Here is a 27,040-nt window from a genome sequence, read left to right as displayed (position 1 = left end):
TGTGCTGTATCCTATGCATCAGACTTCTTGGATCCATCCAATTCCAACAGAGCCTCCACGGCTTCGAAATCCTGGTTGGTTCCAGTCTCTTCTTCAGAAACTAACAGGATGAATTTGAGTCTTGCATTGGATGTGATTCTGTCCATGTCTTTGTCTCTGGCTGCTACAGTTACAAGCAAAAGAGGCCTAAGGACAAATCAGCCACTCTTAGCAGTGCCAGATCCCATGCCTCGGATTTATCAGCTCCAGCCAAACAGCAGACAGCTCCAGCAGACAGAACTGCTACGATTCTAAAATCTAGATCTTCACCTTCAGCTCTGGCAGTTAGGGAGATAGATGGCATCAGATCCAACTCAGGATACAATCTAAGTCTTTGGCTTTGGCCACACTCCAGTTTCGGTTCCAGCTCCATCTTTGGTTCTGAAGGATGCAGTGATGGTGATAGCTGAAGTTCACTGTTTAGCTTCTGATTGTTCCTTGGGCAAGCGTCCCTGGTTTGGAGATCTCAGTTCTTTTCTTTCAGATGAAGTAGCAGGACAATGTTACTCTTTCCCCAGAATGTGGCTAAGGACTCAGAGCTTCCTTTGATGCCACAGACTCTGCTGCTTAGAACATTGACTCCTGCTATGAGGAGACGTGCTTGGGTTTGCTGCTCTTCTCTAGCCCTGGATACCAGACTTAAACTAGAGAATCTGTCCTTCAAAGGGGATGATCTTCTCAGAGAAAAGGCAGATGAGTTGCTGGAATAGCTAAAGGAGGCAAGATCGACAGCCCATTTTCTGGGCTTGATTTCTTCTGACAAGAGGAGACCTTCTACTGCTACTTTTCATTATCAGAGGCAATTCTGTCCCAAGTCATCTTCATCTTATTTTTTGCCTAATCTAAGGCATCAGCAGTACCACTAATTGACATCCTTCCAGAGCCAACATAAGAAGAGGTTATTTAAATCAAGGCCTATATCTAAGCAACCTGCTGCCTCCATGGCATCTTTGTCCCAAAACACTGGACTTTCAGATTTGATCGCACGATTGTTGGAATTATTTTTTAGGCAGTGTATTAGAACCCTAACTTAACCATAAATTCCTTTATTAAATTCAGAGGCAAATGGTATTGATACAATTGCTCTAAACATGCCTAAAAAGCCTAAACAATAGGCAATTTACTACATCTAAACAGTAACATAACATTTATAAGCACTTAATCAATATACTTATAAATGGGCTAAACTCAGGGGTGCGTAGATCCATATTGGTTGGCTTCAACGTGGTCAGGCAGGTATTGGCAATGAACCCTTTAAGAGTTTACTTTTTTATATCCTTTCACAAACAAGGGATGTCATTGCCAATTATTGACTTCAGCTAAAATCCAGTTTGAGACCGTTCACCCTTATTTCCAGTTTTAATCCAGATAAGATTTACAATTTCCTTTCTCCCTTTGTATCTTCCCTATCTCACCCCCTCCTTCTTGCTGACCAACAGTTTTTTCCACTGTACTAGAGTTCACATAGACCCTAATTTTTGAGATAACACTGGTGTGTTGGGTGGGAAGGTCCGTGCTGGCTCCTTCTAAGACGGAGTCTCTCATTTAAAACCATCTGCAGTCACCCTATTGGTCAGAAGCTTTTTTTTTTTTTTTAGAAACTTCCCTTTATTTAATTAGTTATTCTTTGAACCCTACTTCATTCGGTCTGGCCTTATAACTAATTATTTTCAAGGCCTTTCTTTTACATGCAAATTAGGGCCCTTCTTTACAATACATTCCTTTAACCATACTTAAGCTGACTTGAATTTTATAGCTGCTAGGTGGAGGACTGGAGTGAGATAACTCCCAGGGCCCCTGGTTTCAATACCCATGGGGTCTGACACTGGTGCAGAAAAAGGATGGGGGGTTCCATCCAATTTTTGATTTAAGGAACCTTAACAAATACATTCAGAAGTTTTGGTTCTGCATGTTAACTTTGGCTTCCATAATCCCTTCACTTTTGGTTATTGATTTGTTCACAATTCTCGATTTAAAGAACACGTAATTTCATATATTGATTCATCACATTTGTTGCAAATCCCTTCTGTTCATATCCATCAGAGAATTGATTTGCTGATATCTTTCCAAAAGCCCCATTCTAATAAGGAGGAATTTATTTTACATACTTTGGATGTGAGACGGGTCCTTGCTAGATTAATTAAACAATGTATTGTTGAATGTTACATATTAGCAGAAATTCCTGTACCTACTTCAGTACAATCACAATCTACTAGAGCTGTAGCAACTTCCTTTGCTTGCCATAAGCAGGTCCCTGTTGTTGAACTTTGAAGAGCTGCAACCTGGAATTCTGTACACACTTTCTCCAGGCATTATGCTCTGGATTTGGTCCCTAGGGCTGACGCTACATTCAGGAGAGTGCTGCCTCACTCACTGTTCAGCGCGGACTCTGTTCATGCCTACGGATTATTATCAGCACTGCTTGTAAATTGAAACCATAAGTGGGAATATAGTAGAAATAGAATGGGTTCCAAAAAGGACACTGCAGATGATGAGCCATGGAAAAGCTTGACGAATGATATGATGAAAGATTAAAATTATTAAGACTATATAGTTTAGAGAGAAATTATTGAACAGTAAAAAGAAGGTAAATCATGTGCTTCGAGTTACATTTTCACCATAATACAAGAAGGGAGGCACAAATGAAATGAAAAGCAACACATTTAAAATAGATGAAGAAAAAATATTTTTGCAATGCATCATGAAACTGGGGAACTAAGTGCCATGGTGTATTATGAAGGCAAAGAGGATTAGACAGTTTTATCTGAATAAGTATATCCATAATTCTATAATTCCATAATTCACTTGCATCCGAAGAAGTGGGTATTCACCCACAAAAGCTCATGCTGCAAAACGTCTGTTAGTCTATAAGGTGCCACAGGATTCTTTGCTGCTTCTACAGAACCAGACTAACACGGCTACCCCTCTGATACTTGACATAATTCTATGATGCTGAAAATGTGTTAAGCATATAAACTCATGTGCTTCAGGACACAAGCCAACTTTTAACTGTGTGGTTAGACAAAACTCTTTCTCCAGATATGTTTTTCCGTAATGGTTCATTGTGGATGTTTGGAACATCTTCTCTTGATCACTGTTAGAAACAGGATACTGAACTAAATGGACCATTGGTGTAATCCCATGTGGCATTTTCTATGTTACCACTTTCCAGAGCTCCACTCTTGGGATTAAGTTGTGCAAAAGGCTTGTGCAGGCCTTTCAAGGTGAATTTTCCACTATGGGCACTGAAATAAATGGGGCTTTTTATGTTGACTTCAAAGGCTATTGAATTAGGCCCCATGTGTGCAAAATTGTCCTAGGATTCATAATTTAGGAATAATGATCAGCCTAATGCAGATATACTTCATGGTGCATCAAGAACAATAATTAGGATAGTAGTTAATAAACTAAAGGATGTAAAAGAAAATCATTAGGTTTAGTTGTAAAAGTAGATTATTGGGGGAAAAATTAGCCACTTCAGAGTATCGACAAGTATGATTTTGGGCTTCTAATGTGGAAAATACAATATAAATGTTCATGACTGTACTTTGTACTAAATCAAGCTAACAGGGAAACAGTAGCATAGGTTCTTTCTGATATGGTAGATTTGATAAGCAATTTCCATGACAGCTCATTTTATTGCAACTGATTAGGATTAGAATCTGAGCCATCAACTGTGTCTCACTCAGTGACTGAAATGTATCATGTTAAACCCTGATCTACCAAAAACATTTTTCCATCTATCCTCTCTGTCTCTGAGTGAAGAAGGCCAATTTCTAACTTGATGGGTTTTCTGTTTACATCACACTTGAATAGGCACAAGTGACCAATGAGACTACTGAATTTTTGAAAGCCAATTGAGACTTTGATCTCAAGCCTCTTCTTAGCTCTTCATTCTCACATTGCTTTCCAGTGAGTAGACTATGCAAGTGCTGAGCTCTACCCCAGTGTTCCAGACCTCTTCTAGTGTATTTTTGCTAAGGCCTTTCTGCAGTCATGAAAATGGCTGAGAAACAACTGAGAAGGTTTAGAGGAAAACTATGGCCTTTCACATATCTCTGAGCTGTCATCCACCAATCTGAAGCTGGAGGAAGTAACCCAGCATCTCCAAAGCCGATACTTGAGCTGGTACATTGTTAGGTCAAGTCGAACAGTTAATAGGACATGATATTTTTCAGTTCACTAGGCCTTTCTTTGTACTTCCAGCCTAATAGTCATTCTAATTATGTGGTCATTTTTCTATTGTTTTATTACTGTTCTAGTCTTTGACATATCCTTTCAGTGAACATTGGCTTCCTGGTTCTATTTGTTTTTGGGGGTTGTTTTTACTAATGATTTCACGTTCAAGTTCTAGATATATTTTCCCCCACTTTAGATTTTCCTTGAGTGCAATTTTTTTTTTAAATTCCATCCATATGTGTCTCATATAGGTTTGACTTGTTTTTAGTTTTTAGAGCTTTAGCATACACAAGTCTGGAAAACTAGCAGAAGGCTTATTCATTTGAATTGTATATTTAGGGTGCGGGGGGAGAGAGCATGGCAAACGTCTCTCCCTTTTATCTTGTTCTTTCTTCTTTCTTGGCTTTGCCCCCTCCCCCTTCAGAGTCAGTTGAGCATTACCTCATCGCAGTCCAATACTGACTGAAGGAAGGGGGAGTAACTCACTAGGACAGAACTTTCTGTTGCTGCCTAGGCCAGCGTCCTTTGTTCCTGTGAGGCTGGGCTGGGTTTGTCTCGTACCTGCCCTGATGAGGTGTGAACTGCCTCTTCGCTCTTGGAGAGTTTTTGTCTTGGCTTATTTTGCCTTGGCTCATTTTAAGCCATGAGGATACATTTTCAGCCTCATAATTATATAGATAAATTATACCCTATAACATTACTGTAACAACAATGCTCAGTGCATCATGAGCCTTCCGAAGACACACAACATGACAAACTTTGCATTGGATACCACGCAATCATTTTACAAGAATGAACATGAGAGTGCTGGGTGTCCCCCCGAGGTACAGAGCGTCACACTATACAAGTGTGACATGATGGGTTTTTGTTCAAGTTAGAGAATAGCCTGGATCTTTAGTTGAATACTGTGGTGGACTGTATGCCTGTATTTACACTATTATAATACTCTTGGCACAAAGTATGCCTTCTGAGGTATCATTTGAAAACTCATAATTTGATGGTCATTCTTGTCCTGGCAAAATATATGTGGTAACATTGTATGTTAAGTTATAAGATTCCATTGTATGATGGTCAGGGCTGGCTCCAGGGGTTTTGCCACCCCAAGCAGCCCCCCCGCCAAAAAAAGCCACGATCGTGATCTGCGGCAATTCAGCGGGAGGTCCTTCGCTCCGAGCGGAAGTGAGGGACCCTCAGCCGAATTGCTGCCGAATATCTGAAAGTGTCTCCTGGTCAGGATTTGCCACCCCAAGCACCTGCTTGATAAGCTGGTGCCTGGAGCCGGCCCTGATGATGGTACTAAAACATGTTCCAAGTCTGGAGAATGGTCAGACCAGTTCCTCAGAGACAAAGGGCAAGCTAACGCATCAGCCAGGTATTAACAAGGTCAATGAGCCATTACCTGCTAAATGGCTATTCATTGTCAGGAAAAAGGTCATGGGCAGAAAATGTACATTTTAGTAAAGGTTCCTGTGTACACAGTTTTCCCGGCACCATGCTGCCAGGTAGAAATACTTCTCAAGTGGAGGACAGGGCTATACAAAAGAAGGGAGCAGACACCCCACAGGACCCCACCCAACCTCCTCTCTCACTCTCTGTCCATCAATTCAGATCATTAGAAGGAAAAAAAGAAACAGCCATTACAGAGAAGAAGGGGTCCTGACCTAAGGAGTTTGGTCAGTAAGACTGTTGAGAATATGTGGTAAGAATAACTTTGCTTTGAATTTAACATAGTTTGTTAAATTAGGCACTAGTTGCATTTTATTTTTCTTCTAACCATTTCTGACTTTTATGCCTTATTCTTTGTATTCACTTAAAATCTGTCTCCTTTGTAGTTAATAAACTTGTTTTATTGTTTTATCTAAACTAGTGTATTTGAATTGAAGTGTTTGGGAAACTCCACTTGAGATAACAAGACTGGTTCATATCATTTCTGTTAATAGAATGATGGACTTTGTATAAACCTGTCTTGTCCAGAGAGAGGCTGGACAGCAGAAGACGTACATTTGTGGGGAAAATCTGGGATGGGAGTATGCTGGTGTCACCCTACAGTTTAATTCAGGTTGGTAAAAGCCTAGCTTTGGCTGGCAGGCTGCAAGTGCACACAGACATAGCTGGGAGCGACTTACATGCTGGAGGCTGTTTGTGAGCAGTCCTGATGGGTAGCTACAGCCGCAAAGCTGTGTAAAGTGCACACCAGGCAAGCGTGAAACAGCTACTCGCCAGTCTAGATTGTACTGTGGGAAGGTGACAAATGCTATTTACAGGTAAGAATTTTCCCCCTGATTTCTGACTCCTCTTAAATCATGGTCACAATTACAAAAATAAGAACAATGACTCAAGACTGCACCAATACTTTCAGCCTCTGTGGGCTGACATATGGTTCAGCGATGCAGGAAATCAAGAATAAGGCTGCCATTTTCTCACTGCATTTTGATTATCAAGTGAAATGTTTGACTATCAGAACCAAGAGTTAATTGTTACGCTAAAACTTACTCCTGGTGCAGCTTCCCCACATATCGTCAAGAGTTTCCACAACTCTAGTAAGGAGTTTATGTTATATCACAGGCTGACTGGTATAAAGCTAGTATTGAAACTATTGTACTTTGTACTCTTCACAGGTTATGAGCTTCATGGTACGGAAAAAATTCCGGAAGGACCAGGGCTTATAGTTTATTACCATGGAGCCATTCCTATAGACTACTGCTACTTTATCTGTAATCTTTATATACAGACGGGAAGACTCTGTTACTCAGTAGTTGATCACTTCTTTTCTAAGTTACCAGGTAAAGTATTTTTATTGTAAATAAGAGAGTTAGTAATATTTTGAATTCCGATATATTAATTCATACATTTTAGAGATACATACATTATTACAAATATTAAGACTTAAACAAAATGCTTTCCAGGTATGCACTACAGACAATAGTATAATTTGAAGCATTTGAGAACCTCTGTGGTCTTTTGAATTTCATTATAGCTAAAGGTTTCTAGATTTCAAAAAACTTTGCATGTAGCTTTAGCATAAAAATTAACTGTTCTTTCTGTTCACTTTTTATTGGTATGATTGACTGTTATAAATTGGAAGAATTCAACATTTAACGAGTTTTATTATTAGCTCTTTTAGAGGTAATCCTAAAACGTAAACTATTCTAACAAACTTATTTTCTCAGTGTGGTTAATTGATGCATTGTTCTTAAATAGAAATCCCATGAAGCATCCAACTCTCATTAAGGTTGTCATTAGGAAGCAGTAACTTGCATTGCACAAGCACATTTGGACTCCAAAGACAAAATCTATCCTTGATGTAATTCCATTGAAGTTAATGAAGTTGTACCGGGGTGAATTTTGCCTATAGTCTTTGTATGTAGTCTTCCAGCACGTTTTCTTTAATGTTCTGAAAATGAAGATTGGTTACTTGTAACTGCAATGCTTCAAGATGGACTCTGCATATTCACAGTCATGGGATGTGTGATAAATAGGGTAATCTCCTGAAATATATCCTGGATGAACTTTACTGCATCAAGTTTTAAAATCTTTGGAACCTATTGTATTAAATGAATTGTTTATGTATCCTCGCGGGGCAGGGATTGCGTGTATTTCAATGGGAAGGGTAAATATTGCTCCCCCAGAACTAAGAACAATATGGAGGGATTAGTCAAAATTACACAGGTTGCAAAATCTCTAGAGAAGCACCAGCCACTAGCAAGGTTTGCCTAAAGTAGTTCAAACTGGATTCTTCAGGGACCAAGAGACAAAGGAAGGGTTTTTGGTTCAATGGTCTGGTGGTAAACTGACTCAGGGCCTTCTTTCTGACCCAGCAGTCGGACAGGCTCTGTGCTCCACAGAAGGTCCCAATTCTTAGGGAAGGGTTGGAAGGACTTTGGCCTACTTAGGCCCCAAAAGACTGGGTTCCTGTTCTGAGCAAAGGGTGTTATGAACTTGAAACCATAGGAAAACCCCTGTGTGGGGTTTGAAGGACTGCTCCTGCCAGAGCCCTTACTGGATTTGGAGTGATCTCTAGTAAGCGTATTAGCACGCATGCAGGTCTTTTTTTCTGTTTTTAATACGTTTTCTCTGTATTGCTTTTGTGTTCAGACTAAAACAAGTTTGCTTAAAAAGAGATGTTTGGTAGATTAATAGTGGTAATTACACTGTTAACCATCTCTGAAGAGAAGGCAGCCTGTGTTTTGTCAGGGGCGGTTACAGTAAAGAAAGGAACAGTTCAGCGTGGAAATAACCCGATCAGAGATGCATGTCTCCACCCAATGGCTCAATCCAAAGGCAATGGCTGGGGAGCCAGAAGCTCGAGAGTGGGTGCTCTCACTGGACCATTGAGGGGATATACAGGTGCCCTGAACAGTGACACATATGTTGGCTGTGTGTGTGTGTGTGGTCTGTATCAGTGTGAATTGCATAAGGTTCCACAGCAGTGGAACCAAGTACCCTAGAAAGGAGAAATGCAGAGAAAAGTCTCAATCTTTTTGGGAAAGTCTGTGAAAAGAGACAGGGGAAGATGAATTATGAACAGCTGAGGAGATATTGGCTGGTTGAGCTGTGCACAGAAAGGCAGCTCAGCCCTGAGGATCTGATGAAAACACAGCTAGTAGGTTTGCTGTTTCTAATGAACAGAAGAGGAATAATGGTCCCGGTCTGCAGGGAACTTCCAGCCCACTGGCAGAGGGTACAGCCAGCAGGGTAAATCTTGGAGCCAGCTCTTGGAGGGAAGCAGGTAAGAGGCTGGCAGAGGCACTACCTCTTTTCTATCCAGTCCATCACTGCAACTGGGATCAGAGTTGGATCTACAAGTAGATCAGGAGAATCTGCAGCTGGAAAGGGACAAACTGCATCAGGAAATGCAGCAGCTAGCAGGGAGCAAGAGAGAGAAGACCAGGAGAAACAGCATAAATACAAGAGAGAAGAAAAGGAGAAGTAGTTACCAGCATGAGGAGAGAAAGAAAGACAAACAGCTTCCAAGTCCTTATCCAGTAGGTCAGGGGCGGGCAAACTTTTTGGCCTGAGGGCCACATCGGGTTTTTGAAATTGCATGGAAGGCCGGTTAGGGGAGGCTGTGCCTCCTCAAACAGCCAGGCGTGGCCTGGCCCCCTCCTCCTATCCGACCCCCCCCCTTGCTTCTTGCCCCCTGATGGTCCCCCTAGGACTCCTGCTCCATCCACCACCACCCTACTCCCTGTCCCCGACTGCCCCCCACTGCCCCATCCAATCCCTCCTCTCATTCCTGACTGCCTCCCTGGGACCTCTGCCCCCATCCAACCACCCCTTCTCCCTATTTCCTGACTGCCCCCAGAACTCCTGCCCCTGACTGCCCCCTGTAGTCCCATCCAACCCCCCCTCACTTTCATGACTGCCCCCCCCCGGACCCTGCCCTCTATGCAACTCCCCCGTCCCCTTACCGCATTGCCTGGAGCACCAGTGGCTGGCAGCGCTACAGCCATGCCTCCCAGAGCACCAGGAGAGGCAGCCATGCTGCCTAGCTGGAGCCAGCCACACCACTGCGCAGCACAGAGCACCAGGTCAGGCCGTGACTCTGCAACTGTGCTGCTGCCCAGAACATTGCGCTGATGGCGCAGTGAGCTGAGGCTATGGGGGAAGGGGAACAGCGGGGCAGGGGCTAGCCTCCTGGGCCAGGAGCTCAGGGGGCGGGCAGGAGGGGCCCGCGGGCCGGATGTGGCCTGTGAGCTGTAGTTTTCCCACCTCTGCAGTAGGTAGAACTAGTTTTCAGGTACTTGTCCTGGTGGGTGGTATAGACTCCAAATTACTTCCTCATTTTAGGGAGGAGGATGACATATATGTGTTTCTAAATGCTTTGGAAAGGAGTTGTGAATTGATAGGTCTCAAAATATAATTGTTAATGGGGATTGTCATTGAGTGGGTGTATTTCCAGTGGGGTCCCACAGGGATTGGTTCTTGGTCCTATTCTATTTAACGTGTTTATCAGTGACCTGGGAGAAAACATAAAATCATCCATGATAAAGTTTGCAGATGACACAAATTGCTCTGGCCAAAAGGACTAATGCGATCTTTGGATGAATAAACGGGAATGTTGAGTAGGAGTAGAGAGGCTATTTTATCTCTATATTTGGCACTGCTGTTACTGCTGCTGGAGTACTGAGTCCCGTTCTGGTGCTCACAATTCAAGAAGGATGTTGATAAATTGGAGAGGGTTCAGAGAAGAGCCACAAGAATGATTAAAAAATTAGACAATATGCCTTATAGTGAGAGACTCAGCTCAATTTATTTAACTTAACAGAGAGAAGGTTAAGAGGTAACCTAGATTGGACTCTTCAGTCTAGCAGAGAGGGGTATAATACGATCCATTAGCTGGAAGATGAAATTAGACAAATTCACACTGGAGATAAAGTGTACATTTTTAACAATGAAGATAATTAACCATTAGAAAAATTTACCAAGTGTTGCGATGGAGTTTCCATCACTGACAATTTTCATATCAAGATTGGGTGTTTTTCTATAATATATCCTCTAGGAATTATTTTGGAGAAATGTAGTGGTCTGTGACAGCTTGCAACCCCTCCAAGGGGTCCCAACCCCCAGTTTGACAACCCCTGCTCTAGCAATTATTTTGGGGAAGTTTGGTGATCTGTGTTCAATGGCCTGGATCTGAATGTCTTGTATCTGAATATGTTCCTCCTCTTCAGACAAAATGTTTGCTGTCACAGAAGGCAATTGAGGGTGATAATTACCTTCAATAGTCAGATCTGAGAACCTCCGATTCAGAAAAGGTAGTTGTAGTGAGAGGGGCGTGGCCTTCCTCTGAAACTGATGGGGATGAACCACTCTCCATCCCATGGTGGGTAGAGCTAGGTAAGCCACACCCACCCCACAGGAAGCAGAGGGGCAGCACAGGAAGTTTTAAAGGTGGGTTCTCCAGTTCAGTTGCACGAGAGCCAGAAAAGAAAGTAGACGTTGCTTGGCTGCTGCCGAGCCCTGTGCCTGATATGGAGCTCTGCTGTGCCAAGGACCCAGAGAACGTACCAGGACTACTGACAGACCAGGACCCGGTGGAGCTACTGGGACTGCCGTTGGCTGTGTACCCAGGGGAGATGCAGGAATCCCAGGAGATAGAGATACATGCCAAAGGGGTAGTAGGAAGTAACAGAGGGATACCAGATGGTAGTCCAGTTTTGTTGGCAGAATTCAGGTCAGTGTGTTTTGGATGGATCGCTGCTGACCCAGTGGCAGAACCATCCGCCACTGTTAGGACCCTGGGCTAGGACCCGGTGGAGTAGGGTGGGCCCGGGTCCCCTTACCCCATGCGGCTGCCTCACCCTGGGATGACTGCCTATCCACTTTAGGCCAAGAGGCCAGTGTTTTCTCCCTATCCTCCTGAGCCTGAGGGTAGGCAATAGACTACTTAGTGCTGTGCCCTGCTATAGACTGCTTCTTGCTCTGCCCCGTCCCGACGGCTAGAGCCCTGATACTGCTAATCCCCACTGAACCTTGCCTTTATAGATAAATGGTAGTGTGGGGCACGTGGCATCCCTCCAAGACTGATGGGGAGGGATGGCCACAGACCCCTACAGTAGTTATAGACATTCTTTATGTGGTCTCTTGAGTTGCAGGTAATATGTGTAATACAGAGCCAACCAATAGGGCCAAAACAGTCAATGCCATTCTGGCCAGGATTCAGTCATTGGATCTGATTTATACCCTTGACCATAATGCTGGAAGGATTTAGGATTCTGATATTTCTTGTTACGATCAGGCAGTTGAGAAGAGGATGGTGGTATCTGCTGATTTGCCTCTGATAGCTATTCTGATCTTGTATCCGATGGTGAGTAGAGGTGACTGTGGTGGACCTGGTAGAACTGATCATAGGAATAAAACATTCAGAGACCTGTAGGATGATGTCTTGAGGGGCAGAACCAGTGGTGAAAATAGCCGTTCCTCTCTTCTCTTCTCTTCTTATTCTCTAGAGGTAAAGAAGGGAGCATTGGAGAAGAGCTCCTCTTATTTGCTGTTGATCTTTTGCTGGATCCAAGACTGATGAGGACTCAAGCAGGATGGATCTGAGCCATTACTGTGGGATAATGAGTAGGAAGGTGGATTCAGAATGTTGCACAAGAACACTTCTCACTGGCTGTGGTTGCACTCCCTAAATCGCAGGTTTAAGAGTCAGTTCCAAAGTGTTGGGAACCTGGTTATGCACTGTTTCTGAGTGGTTTCATACCTGTATCTTAGCTCTGCTCACAGAACTTCTATGTGCCATAGATAAAGTTCTCATTCTCAGAATGGTTCTGCTAACAGGCCATTTCCAAACCACATTTATCTCATCTTGATTCAGATCCACAGACTTGGAGACCTTCTTAGCCACATCCTTCCCTTTCTTTGAAGGAAGCACAATCAGGGGTGGCTCTATGCTTTTTGCTGCCCCAAGCATGGCAGGCAGGCAGCTTTCGGTGGCAAGCGGATTCAGCGGCATGCCTGTGGGAGATCCGCCGGTGCCGCGCCATCGGCGTCCCCGCTGCCGAATTGCCATTGAAGCTGCGGGACCGGCGGACCTCCTGCAGGCATGCCTCTGAAAGCTGCTTGCCTGCCACCTTCACAGCAACCAGCGGGCTGCCCCCCGTGGCTTGCCGCCCCAGGCACGTGTTTGCTGCACTGGTCCCTGGAGCCACCCCTGAGCACAGTAGAGGCTGCTGGAGTTGAAGGTACCATCAGAATGGATGGAGTCCATAAGGTTTCTATTTATCCTGACCCAGAGGATGGTCTCTGCCTATCCCCTGTTTCTGATGTCTTTTCAGCTTCTGTTAGCTGACTCTCCTTCTTAGCTCTTGGAGTACACGTGACAGAGACTGAGCACTTCGATGAAGGGCATCCCTTTCCAAAGGAAGTAGGGCATCCAGAATATGCATCTGATGTGGAAAACACCTCCAGACAGGAGACATGTTTGAATCCAGATTTTCTCTTCAGAGCCACTATTTGAATTATTTATTAAAATTCTTACTTTAAAATTAAACTGCCCTAACTGGCTACACTATAAATTAGCTCCTATCCTTAGTTCTTCAGGTGGAGCTATGTGAGGGCTTTTAGCATCTGTATCAAACGTCCAGAGAGGCGGCTGTGGATCACCGTGCCCTTTTATAGCCTGGCCCCTAGACTGTTCTGGAACCAGGGAAAAGAAGGGTAGGAAGGGATACGTGAGCTCTCCAATGGACACTGCTTGTTATTATGGCTGGAACTCTGCCACACTTGGAAAGTGCAAGTACATTTCTATGCTACTGTGGGTTGAAGCTGTAACTGCTAATTATATCTGAGTATTTATACCGGATTTATTACTGATGACTATGACATCTCCAGTTTTATCAGATACGTAATATGTAGACACACTTAAAAAATGCTGAAGGGGTGTGTGTGTGTGTGTGTGTGTGTGTGTGTGTGTGTGTGTGTGTGTGTGTGTGTGTGTGTGTGTTGGAGAGTTTTTGATTGGGTTTTATTTTCAGTATGTGTAAGTAATATGTAATGAGGTCTAATGTACCATATTGATCTCCACTGGTTATGTTTATTGCAGGAATAGCACTGCTTTTTAACCTGTTACCTGCAGTGCATAGTGGAAGAGACGAAAGTGTTGAAATTCTGAAGAAAGGCAACTTATTGGGTGTCTCACCAGGCGGAGTTCGAGAAGCATTCTTTAGTGATGAAAACTACAACCTCCTGTGGGGTAATCGCAAAGGCTTTGCTCAAGTGGCCATAGATGCAAAAGTGGTGAGTGATTCCTTGTGTGTCTATAAATATGTTTAACCCACTGATCATTGTGTGTTACATGCCTGTCTCTGCACCCAAGCCACAAAAAATGAGTCTGTTACAGCTGCTAGCTACGGAGACTAGCTCTTTAACTGAAGCTTTCAATACTGGTGCTTTTCGCTCTGGAAGGAGGCGAGCAGCAGGCCAGGGGGCGAGGAGGTGAGTGGCGAACCAGGGAGTGAGGAGGGATGCAACGGCAGGTGAAGAGGTTTCGCAGTGGTCAGGCGCGGAGGTTGAGGAGGGATGTGGTGAGTGGCAGGTGGGAGGGTGAGGAGGGACACTGCAAGTGGCAGCAGGGGTGCCAAGCAAGGAGGGGGCCAGGCCTGGGGTCGAGTAGGAGTGGGGCCGAGGTTGGAGTGTATGTGGCTGAGGGCAGGATAGGCAGCTAGCGTTCCCCAGGGGAAGCTTCATCCCCCACCCATGACTTTGCTGTGGTGCTGGGAATAACCTTTACAAGCCCTGAATAAGAGCTCTATGTGGCTCAAAAGCGTCTCTCTCTCACCAACAGAAGCTGGTCCAATAAAAGATATTACCTCACCCCCTTGTCTTCCCAATGGAATAAAACAGTTTTTGTTAATTTTCCCTTAGGTCTGGTCTACACTACAGACTTACATTAGTATAACTGTGTTGCTCAGGGATGTGAATAATCCATCCTAACTCCCAATGTAGACAGTGCTTTATCAGCAGGAGAGCCTCTCCTGTAGACATAGCTACTGCCTCTTGGGCAGGTGGATTAACTACACTGTCTCCCATCAGCATAGACTGTCTTTATTAAAGTGCTTCTGTGGTACAGCTGACTTCACCAATGCAGCATTTCAGTTGTTGACTTGCCCTTAGATCCTTACCCACATGTTAAAGGTATTTTGGGATAGGGGTCTTTAATTGAGTCTTTGAACTAAAGATAGCTTAACTATTTTAAAAAAGAAGTAGGGAAATATATATATATATATAAAAAAATACCCAAAAGCTAGCACTGAACTGAAATTAATGATGGTATGGTGCAAGCTATGTTCTAGAGAGAGATTATAATTTTACTCAAATAGTCTGTATTCATGCTCCAGAACAGAGTTTATGTATACATAGCATAAGAGCGAGTGAGTGCGTCTATGTATAAAAACATGATGAATACAGTTGCTATTAACAGTATTATTGTATCAAAGCATGCCCTTGTGTGGGCTGTTGGAGATCTCTACTGCTTCTACAATTTTGAGAATTCCTGTTTTTCCATCTCAAAAATTTAAAGGGTTAGTACTAACACTTTTTTTTTTCATAGCGGAGGGACTAAAAAAAAATTTCTTAAAGGGCCCATTTTTAATTAATTTCTCATTTTATAAATTATCAGATTGACTTGAAGACTCAGAAAACCCAATCTTTAGTCACAGTTACATGCTGTAAATTTGGGAGTTCTTCATACAAAGCAAACAGGTTGAATCCTTGCTTTAAATGGAAAACTGAGTAGATGTCCTGCTGTCTGTGTCTCCATAATATAGATTCTATCATACCCCTATAAGACTGTTCCTGAAATTATTGCCACATAAATAGTGCCATGTGGAAGGAGACTTAGAAAATATAATTTGGCATTACCTGAAAATACAGAATTATTGACAGAAAATGATAAATGATACCAAAAACATTAATGGACTGAGAAATGGTAAGTTCTCCCTGCAGGAGGCACGTTTAGGAATAAACAATAGCAACTTAAATGCAAAATCTGAAAACCTTTCATAAAAATTTTGGCCCAGCTCTTGGGTTGTTTCTGATCTGTGCTCAGTGCACCTCAACATGAGAGGTGCCAAGGAAGATTTGTTACCTTGGCACTCTCCTGACCCTGGGAGGCTACTGTGCCTCAGCGTTGGTGACACTTTGAGGGTGCTCTATTTTAAGTAGGCAGCCCTTGGCCTCAAGGGACCATAATGGCAACCATGGATCTCCAGGATGTAGACACCTGCTGGTCATGCTTCCTTTTCCCCAGCTACCCGTCCTCCCTCATGCTGGGGGTTGGAGAAGAAGGTGTAATGAGAGCTGCTCTGATGTCTCTGGGTCACCCAAGGACTCCTCATAGGCAGAGGAACTCCACATGTGGTTGGTTAAGCCAGCTTTAGGAAGAACTGGTGCAAAAGAGGATTGGGCTGTTTTTTCTAGCAGGCAAATATACTATAGTAAGAACATGGAAATTATGAGTCTCCTCCCACCTTATAGTGACTGGTTATGCAGCATAGGGCATGTGATGGAAATGGAGCATTGGACTTTTAACTTTAAATTTTAAAAAAGATTGTAGATTCCCTTCCCAAAAGAGGAAAGGGGACAGAGTGACTTGTTACAATAAATTCAATATTATATCAGTGGAGTAGAATGAAGAATTCCTCAGGTGTACGGTTGTTTTTTGATGTACAATACTAGGTTGTCACAAGGTGCCTCTTCAGCTACCCAGTGGGCAGTGCTGCCCAGCCTGTTTTCATGGTCTCTGTCAGAAACTCACTCGTGCTGTTTCCCTTTCACCATCTGTACATTTATTCTTCGGTTCCCAAGCAAAACAGAACATGACACAGGTATCCAGCAGGAGGAGACTAACACACAAACTTCTTCTCCTCATGGTCACTCTCTGAGCTCCCATGCTTCCTGTTCCTCCCAGTTACTGAGCCTCATTAGCCCAACAGTTAGCACCCAGGTGTCAGTAATCCTCCCACCAGAAATGGGTTATTGTCTTTCAGTTAAGTCAGCAGCCTTCTCTGTGCTGCAGCAACCTCCGTGATCAGGATGCTACGCGTAGCATTTTGTCACATAGGTGTTACAATATCCAGAATATGGTATTCTGGCTTATATTTTTTACTGCAGCTTTGTTTGACTAATGAAGAATAGAGCTGTTGTAACAGAAGAAGGGTGAAGAGCAAGATTAATTCACAAGTTCAGTGTGTCTTGGAATATGAAACGTGGTCCAAGGAACATCATCCTTCCTCTCTGTTGTTAGTCAAATTTCTATAAACTGTATAGATATGAGTTGAAAGAGAGACATTTTAAAGAAATAAAAGCAGAAGGAAAGAAGGAGTCGTCATCTTAGCTGTCTCCACTATGGGCTGCTGCTTCCGAAGAAGAGGAGAGGAAATGGGAGCTGCTTTCCGGGACCAGAACTACCAGCAGGAGTGGAACTGCAGGCAGGAGTTTTCTGGAAGCAGAAAAATAGGACTCCAGCCTATCAGTGGTAGAATGGAGCCAGGCAATATTTGCAGGAGAGAGGGGGGACAAGATGTTACACAGAGTGAGAAAAGAAGGTGACCTAATGCCAGAGAAGCCTAGTCAGGAGGAGCGAGAGATTTGGAACAGATGGCATGATGACAAGATTAAATGAAAAGCAAGTTCAGATAGTGTGACTTTTTTTTTTAGTTTTTAAACTATTTAATTTTTTAATTTCCTGATATTACTTTTCCCTCTGAGCAGTTGTTGTAGGGATGTTTCACAAGAATTACACTCTCTGTTAAGATGTGGTTTATACTGTAAAAAAGTTTAAGAACACCTGCTCTGATTCATATCTCTGATAACACTGGTCTACAGTTTTTGAGAAGTCGTCTGCTTCAGAGATAAAATGTGCTATTTATTATGTATTTTGATGTGCTGAATTCAAATATGACAATTAAAACAACTGATTGGCTACAGTTTCTAAGATATTTAAGTTTTTACATTTAATGTCTATGTATATTGTGTAGATAGTAGAGTTTTAATCATAAATTGTAAACCTAGGTCTTTTCATGTGTTTATGGTTGCTTTACATGATAATATTTCACCTGTCCTGTTCATGTAACACTTTAAAAATCAGCAAAAGGGTTATATAAATAAAATGTATTATGAAACAAAAGGCAAAAAACTATTATGTACATAGTTTAGTCCTATTCAGTGTCTGCTCGGCGCTTCTTGGCTTGTCTCTTGTATTCATTAAATGGAGCATCTCTTGTCACTGTCCAGCAATAGTCTGCACGCATTGATGGGCTCCATTTGCCCTGATAGCGTTTCTCCATTGTTGCAGTGTCCTGGTGAAATCGCTCGCCGTGCTCGTCGCTCACTGCTCCGCAGTTCGGTGGAAAAAAATCGAGATGAGAGTGCAAAAAATGTATCTTTAGTGACATGTTGCAACCAAGGCCTTTGTATGCCTTGAGGAGGTTTTCCACCAACAACCTGTAGTTGTCTGCCTTGTTGTTTCCGAGAAAATTTATTGCCACTAACTGGAAGGCTTTCCATGCCGTCTTTTCCTTGCCACGCAATGCATGGTCAAATGCATCATCTCGAAGAAGTTCACAAATCTGAGGACCAACAAAGACACCTTCCTTTATCTTAGCTTCACTTAACCTTGGAAATTTTCCACGGAGGTACTTGAAAGCTGCTTGTGTTTTGTCAATGGCCTTGACAAAGTTCTTCATCAGACCCAGCTTGATGTGTAAGGGTGGTAACAAAATCTTTCTTGATTCAACAAGTGGTGGATGCTGAACACTTTTCCTCCCAGGCTCCAATGACTGTCGGAGTGGCCAATCTTTCTTGATGTAGTGGGAATCTCTTGCACGACTATCCCATTCGCAGAGAAAACAGCAGTACTTTGTGTATCCAGTCTGCAGACCAAACAATTGAGCAACAACCTTCAAATCACCACAAAGCTGCCACTGATGTTGGTCATAGTTTATGCACCTCAGAAGTTGTTTCATGTTGTCATAGGTTTCCTTCATATGGACTGCATGACCAACTGCGCTTTTGTGATGCAAAAGTCACTTCACCACAAACATAGCAGAAGTTATCTGCACTGTTCACACAAGTACGAGGCATCTCTGCTCACTTTGGCTAAACAGAAATGTGTCCCTTTGCAAAATAAAACACTGACAAATAAGAGAGCACGACACTGTATGTTTCTAGAGCTGATATAGGGCAATTTGTTCAGCAGAGTGATGTAAGCTTCATTATGATTGCATCATCCATGACTTCTAGGAATAACATGATGCAATTCATATCATGTATGACGCAATACCAGCTTCAGATTGCATCATTCATTGTTTTGCCTAAAAAGCAAGTACTGTCCAAACCCAGTCATAGATTTATTCATAGATCCAGTCAAAGATGTATTTTAGTCATTTCTGGTTTAAATTGAGATCCCTTCCCTTTATAACTCACTTATCCTCCGCCATTCCCAAGTCAAGGGTCGTATATACTGACCCAATAGCATATCTTGAAAACTAGAGCCAATCAACAATTTTAAGCATGATTTTCATTCTCAGTGACCCAGAATTAGTAAAGTTTGACTACATTTATTTCAGAAGCATTTTGGCTGTAGAGCAGTGTAACCTCTTGGGATAGGAACTGAAGGGGAAGCAGAGTTTTATACCATGCCTGTACATGTTTGGCACTCGATCTATAATAACAATAATGAAGACACTGTCACCACATAAGATTTAGGAATAGGGTGACCAGCCAGCAAATGTGAAAAATCGGGACAGGGAGTGGGGGGTAATAGGAGCCTATATAGGGGCAGGTCTACACTACGGGGGAAAATCGATATAAGATACGCATCTTCAGCTATGTGAATAACGTAGCTGAAGTCGAAGTATCTTGTATCGAATTACCTACCATCCTCACGGCGTGGGATCGATGTCCGCAGCTCCCCATGTCGACTCCGCTACCGCCGTTTGGGTTGGTGGAGTTACGGAGTCGACAGGCGCGCGTTCGGGGATCAATATATCGCGTCTAGATGAGACACAATATATCGATCCCCAAGAAATCGATTGCTACCTGCTGATATGGCGGGTAGTGAAGACGTACCAAGAAGAAGACCCAAAAATCGGGATATCTGGTCACCCTATTTAGGAAGAACCTCTGCTGTGACGTGATGTGACCTATACTAGTTCAGTATGTGTGTCAGAGAGACAATAATCTGTATCATATTTGAGGGGAAATAATTTTCTGAGAAATTACAGTTTCTTGAAACCATTTGGTATTAAAGGCATTAGAAAGGAAACATTCAGTTACGTATGATCATCCTTTCTTGTCCCCTTTCCCAAGATTTGCAGGTGTTTCATAGTAAAAGTGGGACTCTTACATTGTATAGTCTATAGAACTTTTGCAAATTTTTGTTACCAAAATAATATGTGTGGATGATTTTTTTTATTTTTTGTCTAACTCACTAGTACTCTGATTTCTTAGGCAATGAAAAAAAATGCCGAGAAAACTCATGAAACCAATAATTCTGATATCTGTGAAATTATTTGTTCTGCTTCTAAATGTTATCCTGTCAGTGTTGTTTTGGTGTTCATCCTGATAACAGCAACGTGTGACATAGGTTATAAGAAATCTCAGAAAATGGAGCCTCACCTGGTACATAACTAGGTATAGTTTTTCCTGACAAACATGCGATTCCTTTTGAGTTTCTAGTCATGATAACTTATCAGTTTCATTTCGATTTAATAGGATGGCAAAGTAGACTACAACCACATGATACAGATGCAGAATGCCTCTCTACAGAGATGATGAAATATTTAAAACAAAAACGGAGGCTGAACTTACCAAAGTCTTACCACTTCTTCCTTTTTCTCATTTCTTAGCCCATCATCCCTTTGTTTACACAGAATATTCGGGAAGGATATAGGACATTTGGAAAAATAGGTATGATTTACTTTATATGCATCTTTTCAAATTCTTGGAGTTTTCTTTTATTTTTATTTTCAAAATCAGCTGTTTCTGGGAAATACTAGTCTTATGAATTTATTTTGAATCTTTTTTTCTCTTTTAACTGTAGTTACTGTCATGTAAACTGAAGTGCACGTGGGTTATCTAATCTGAATATGTATTTATTGGACTAAGCCTTAATTGTTCTCTACATGGTGACCCATTTAACCTGATAATGAATATGCAGGAGGTAATGTAAGAGTAGATAATAATTTTCAAGATTATGTGGCCTGCATATTGTTTTACGTACTTTATGTAGCCTTTCATCAAACACCCATAATATTTAAAATGTGTTAGTGCAGTCCAGACCTCATTGTGATTCAGGGACTCTACTGACTTCTAAGGTTCTCTCTCAAAATGTAAATCTCCCCTCCCCTTTTTCTAATACACAGGGTTTTTTAGGTGGTTCTATGAACATTCTCGATTGCTACTCATTCCTGTATATGGAGGGTTCCCAGTCAAACTTCGCACATATGTTGGAGATCCCATTCCATATGATCCAAATATAACAGCTACGGAACTAGTTGAAAAGGTAAGTTGGCTCTTGGTATCTTGATTGTAATACTTCTCATTTCATTTTGATCTGAGTGAAAATACTTCTTAGGTTCCAATATCAGACCTCAGTCCAAACACATCTATAGTCTCAGGAGTGGCACGTCTCAGATAACACTGTGGGTCTGAACAACCCAGGAGAGACTCATCAAGTTAGCATGAAGTTCTTCCTCTGGGAGATCCACAGGGGAGAGGAGAAAAGGATTTACTGTTGCAAACTGTGGAACACAGTGGGAAGTGGAGAGCTAACACAAACTTCCTATCCCTAATCACCTGCTTTTATTCCTATTAGACTCCTCACGTATGCTCTGACACATACAGTTCTTCATCTCCAAATAGGAACAGCACTACTGTGTGGTCAGGGATAGGTAGACAACCTCAGTAGACTGGTTTTATTTTTGCGGTGATGTTAATATAAAAAATATCTTGCAGTGCTTTGGGGCATGAGAAGGGGCATAGTTAATATATGATTTATTTTTTTGGTTGCAAGTGATTAAATTTGGAGATCAGATACAGTTCCCTCACTGCACTTTCTTGACTAGTAGCTCATTCAGGAAGTCGTTCAGGGCAAACAGTGAGCACGACCTCCCCAGCAATACTATAGGAGTTTTTAATGGTCCATGGCTGCCAAGTCTCCTCTTTAACATCTTAGAGAATGAGTGTAAAAACCTGAAAAGAACAGTGCTCCTGTATTCTTCCTTCCCAGACTTTGCTTTTCCCAACCCTCACTTGCACCCAAATTATAAACAATACAATAGGGAAGAAAAAACTTACCCTGTTGGGTTGTGTGGAATCTGGAAACTATGTGGCAAGTGTATTAATGCAAGGAGGAAGTATAGAATAGCTATATAGGCATTCCACAGCCATCAAGAAGAGATAAGCTTCCCTGTAGCCTACACCCCATACCACAGATTACCTTGCAAAGGTTTTATCTGCTTAGCTTCATCAGAGGCAGGTTGTTATCCACAAAGGCAGCAGAGGTGTTTCAGGATGTCTTGCCATCATAGCTCCTTGCCCTCAGGCAGCTTCTGTAATCTTTTTCTGTGGAGGCTAGAAGGACTGTACAATTATTGCCTCTTTCCTCTTGGTTTTTTTTAATCCTTTTCTATTTTGTGGTATCTTTTGATTCTATAGTGATAAGTGAAGCATAAATGCTTATATGGATAGAAGACAGTTGAGGAACTGCACAAAGCAGTTTCTAAAACTGACTTCCTGAAGGAGCAAAATACCTTTTCTACTCCCAAGTTCCAGACTGAGCCACTTATTTGGACCTGGGAATACAGGAGCAGTTAGATTCCCCCACCAGCGTAAACATGATTTCATCCTCTTACAACTTCATGACTGTTGTTATACAACATGAACCATTTTAAACAAGGTTTGGGGTCCTGAGTACAAGAGACCTCAGGCTACTTAGTTATTATGGCAAACACTTGAGAAAACTCATGGCAAAGGCTGAAATGTATTGACTGAGATACACGAAAGGAAAAGAATCAAAACAAGGCAAAAAGCACTGAAATTAAGTGATTATGCAAAACAAACAATCCCTTTTTCAGAGATAGAGGATATGGGTTAGTCTCTTGCTCTGTCAAGAAGCCCGTCTTGGTGGGGAAGAGTTAGTTTTGCTGTTCAATTTTTGAGTCCTGCTTTTGACAAAAACAGATCCAGGACAAGTGATGGAATAGTAAAAGTTGGGGAAAATATGGCTTTTGTTGATGTTCCCAGGACACACAGAGGCTAGTCAGGGATAGTATCTGATTGGTCTGTTCAGGTCCCTTACATCTGTCAGTCCTTCTCTGACTGGCAGAGCTGGATGGATCATCTCACCTTGTTATGCTGGGGCCATGTGGTGCTTTTGGTCTCCAGATTAGGCAGAAAGCTGACAGAGACAGAGAGAGAGGACAGTAGGTGGTGAGGGACACACGAGAGAGGAGGACAGAGTTGGACCTCATGTATCAAGTTGGGGTCCTTGCTGGTGCAGTGGTGATCGTTAGGCACAGGGCTGTCCTTAGGATTTATGGGGCCCTATGCAGTATTATTAAACTGGTGCCTCTATGCCCCACGGCAGCCTGGGCTCGCAGCCCAGAGGGGAGGGATGAAGGAGCAAAGGATACCGAGCCGCCCAGCCCGTGTCATGGCAGCGGAGAGTCACAGTTCCCCACAGAGACCCCTGTGCCCTCTCCCTCATGCAGAATGTGCCACACCAACACATTCGTCTCTCTGAATACGGCCCCTGCCTAAGGAGACTGCTGGGCATGCTGTATGTGTGGGAACCGACCTGCTCTTACCTGCTGTCATGGGTGGTGGGTGAAGCTGTTGCTTGGGGAGGCTTGCTCTCCAGCCCACCTGTGGCCCTACCCATATTCTGCCCCACTCTGCCCAGGCCCCGCCCTCTCTCCACTGTCTCCCTCCTCTCTTCCCTCCCCCTCCCTGATTACCCCCTTCCAGCCAAATCCCTGAACCCAAATGAAGCAAATTACATTTGAAAAAACCACTCTTCTGAAACTTCTTTCTAAAGAAGATGGAGCATGTTTTCCACTGCATGCCAGAAAGTTAAGATTGGACGTGCAGAAGGTACCTAATTAAAAGCACTAAATTTTGGAATAAAAAATATCAGTCATGGGTTTTTTGATATACCCTGAAGTTTGTCAATTTTTTTCCCTCAAAACATTGTAGTAAGGGCAAGTCAGCTGTCCTGCTGAATACAACATTAAATATTATGAAATACATGATGCAGCTCTTCTCTGTTTTATATTTTCTTAATCAGTATTTCTAAGATGATTTTATATTTTAAATGTACTCTTAAGCCTTCATAAACTAATCATTCCAGATTACTACATATTTAACTCATTAAAACAAAGACATTATTTTAAATTAATCAGTCAGAGGTTTAGTGTGTTCATAGCAATGTTTATTGCTTTTAAAAAAAGGGAACACTCATTTACTTTGTGTGATCTCCATAAAAATAGACATGTTTATGAAATTTCACCAACTTTAAAAAATGTTTCCAAAGATTTTAGACATAACAAAGGATTTTATTTCTTACTAAGGTACTGATTTTGCAAGAGGGTTCTCTTAAAACTAGTTCCTCAAATAGTCAGAAGTGAAGAAAGGTAAACTCGTTTATCCAGCTATCTGGCAGGAAAGGGGTGTTGTTCCTTTTAAGGGCTCTCTTCAACAGGGCGGATGAAGGGAGAAAAGGATGGACAGAAAGGACAGGAAGACTCTGGAAGCAAGTTTTTTGTACTATAGTAATTACAATTAAAATGTGTATTTTAGATAAGGGTAGTCCTTTGATGGATTTATTTAAAAAACATATGTCTGAAATCCAAGTATTTAAGGCTAAAGAGGAATACTCAGATAGTGCATCTAAAAATCCATGCAAGGATTTTTTAGAGATGTCATTTTATCTTCAGCAACACACTAATGAAATATTTTTAAAGCAAATTTTAAACTAAGGTCTTGTAGACTAACATATTCTGAGTAAATATTACAGTAAAATACAACTGTTTTTGTCAGTAAATTCAGAAACTGACAGTATATACCTGGGGGTTGGCAAATGCTTGTTAAATGGCTTCATTACCACTTGACTGGCTCTTTAACAGTTTCAGTGTTGTGCTAATAGGTCTGGCAGTCTGGAAGGCTTTTTCAATTTTAAGGCTTTGGCTACACTTGCATTTCAAAGCGCTGCCGCGGCAGCGCTTTGAAGCGCTAAGTGTAGTCAAAGCGCCAGCGCTGGGAGAAAACTCTCCCAGCGCTGTCCGTACTCCTCTTCCCTGTGGGGAATAACGGACAGCGCTGGGAGCGCGGCTCCCAGCGCTGGGGCTTTGACTACACTGCCGCTTTGTAGCGCCGCAATTTGCAGCGCTGCAGAGGGTGTGTTTTCACACCCTGCTGCAGCGCTGCAAATTTGTAAGTGTAGCCAAGCCCTAAGTTACTAGATCCCCTCCAGAGTAAGTCATCAGGCTGCAGCAGCTAGCTGTGGGATCCTGCAAGAAGGGTCAGAACAGGGGTAGAAGAGGTGGGAAGGTGGACACTAAGACGCATGGGAGCCCCAAATTTTCAGCTGTGCAATCCCTTATGCCCAAGGACAGCCCTGGTTAGGAATCTCCACTGGTGTGCTAAAGTCCACCTGTCACAATGAAAATCCCCGAGCAGCAGGTCACAAAGTCTCTCTTTAAAAGGACCCCAAAAGGTGGCGTTGGGCAGAATAGCCCATCCTTTCTTTATTTTGTCCACCAGTTAGGACTAATTTCTGAAGTACCAATTTTGGTCCATTGTGCCAGTCCCGTACTCCTCTTGTTTACCAGACATGATTTTAAGCACAATCCTTGGGTGGTAGCAGTAGTTCCTCTCTGTTTAATTCAGTCTTCTTTTTCCTTATTTTCTTAAATAATATTCTATAGCAAGTGATTGTGACAATTATAAACTTTTACCCACTTTCCATATGTAAAGTTCATAACCAGAGAAGGCCCTCCGGGCCCTAATCATTACAACAGAGCAAGGGAAAGGGTCGAGGCAGAATATTTATAAGATTTTACTCAGAGCAAAATTATACAGTAGATGAGATACTGTATAATACATGCCTGAAAAAACGGGATTTTACATTCTAAACCTCCCATTTCATTTAATGATTTGATGCATATTTTAATGAACAGTAAACATTTAAAATAGGGGTTGAAAAGATAATAGCTGTTTTTGAAAGGGGAAACTGCCTTCTACACCTTGCGGCAGAGGTTTTACATCGGAATAGGATTTCCGCAGTGATAGCTTAGTTAAAAGATCTTTACCACAACTCCAACTGAAAAACTGTCAAACTTAAATATGAAATTATATTGAGTCACACAGTTTAAGCACTCAAACCTGCAAATACAAGTGAATAATTTCACTCACATATGTAGTCCTATTAAAGCTAATGAAACTAATCTCCTGAGTTATGCATGCACCTAAGGAGTGGTAGTGAGCTAATATTTTCATGTCACTTCTGCATATGTAGATCTAGCTGTTTAGTATCCTTGGTTATCACAGGGGAAAATACAATGAGACTGTCCCTCAGCATGAGCTTCATAGGTTCTTGTGAAGGATTTACCCTTCCTGCCCTCTCCTCCCACAACATTTTCCACAGAGTTTTATGTATACCTTTAGCATCCTTGGGAAAACTAGAAGAGAATGATGACTGAAGTGGTGATTCTTGAAATATAAAAGGTTTCCCCCTCTTTCTTTCTCTTAACAGACAAAGATTGCCCTTGAAACACTAAGAGACAGACACCAAAAACTACCAGGAAGTATACTAAGAGCTCTGTTGGAACGATTTGATAATCATCAGAAAGAAGACTAGTGTATTTAAATATTGTTAAATAGTAAGAACTGTTATTGTAACTTGTGGGAAGAAAAACTGTAGTTTTCTTAAAAGTACAAGAGACTGCAAACTACATGTATCAAGCATTCAATCATATCACTGCCTTAAAATCTCTCTCTCATCTGGTCTGGCAATTTCAATCCAAATAATAAAAGAAAAGGAAATTAAGAGGTTCATTATCCTGAGAGAAATTGATTAGAGATTGTTAAACCAGATGACAGCAGACATTATTCTGATATAAAAGTTAGAGCTTGTGTAGCATTAGGAGCACATTGTGGGAAGTCGATTATAGATGGAGTCAATATCAGAAAACTTTTGTGTTTGGTCTGTTTCCAATTGTTGAGAGAAGAATACAGCCATGTACAGGCCAGATGAGAGAGAGAGAGAGAGAGAGATTTTGAGACATTCTGGGCATAACACACTTGGAACTATATTTTA

The 27,040-nt window shown here is 42.2% G+C and overlaps 1 protein-coding gene across 1 annotated transcript in view; it reads left to right on the top strand.

Moving 5' to 3' along the window:
• The window catches only part of LOC120399367 (transmembrane protein 68-like), a 46,814-nt gene extending 20,191 nt beyond the window's left edge, over positions 1 to 26,623 (top strand). Inside the window, exons 3-7 of the mRNA XM_039527555.1 lie at positions 6,837 to 7,001; positions 13,766 to 13,959; positions 20,571 to 20,631; positions 21,087 to 21,226; positions 26,477 to 26,623. Coding sequence (XP_039383489.1) covers positions 6,837 to 7,001; positions 13,766 to 13,959; positions 20,571 to 20,631; positions 21,087 to 21,226; positions 26,477 to 26,581 — 665 coding nt within the window. The 3' untranslated portion in view covers positions 26,582 to 26,623. The remainder of the gene's footprint in view (positions 1 to 6,836; positions 7,002 to 13,765; positions 13,960 to 20,570; positions 20,632 to 21,086; positions 21,227 to 26,476) is intronic.
• Positions 26,624 to 27,040: the final 417 nt, after the last annotated feature.

The sequence above is a fragment of the Mauremys reevesii genome, linkage group 2 (assembly GCF_016161935.1).
Source record: "Mauremys reevesii isolate NIE-2019 linkage group 2, ASM1616193v1, whole genome shotgun sequence".
In the NCBI taxonomy this organism is placed as follows: domain Eukaryota; kingdom Metazoa; phylum Chordata; order Testudines; family Geoemydidae; genus Mauremys; species Mauremys reevesii.
Note: the sequence above shows the minus strand (reverse complement) of the source record. Positions and strands in the feature narration are given on the sequence as shown.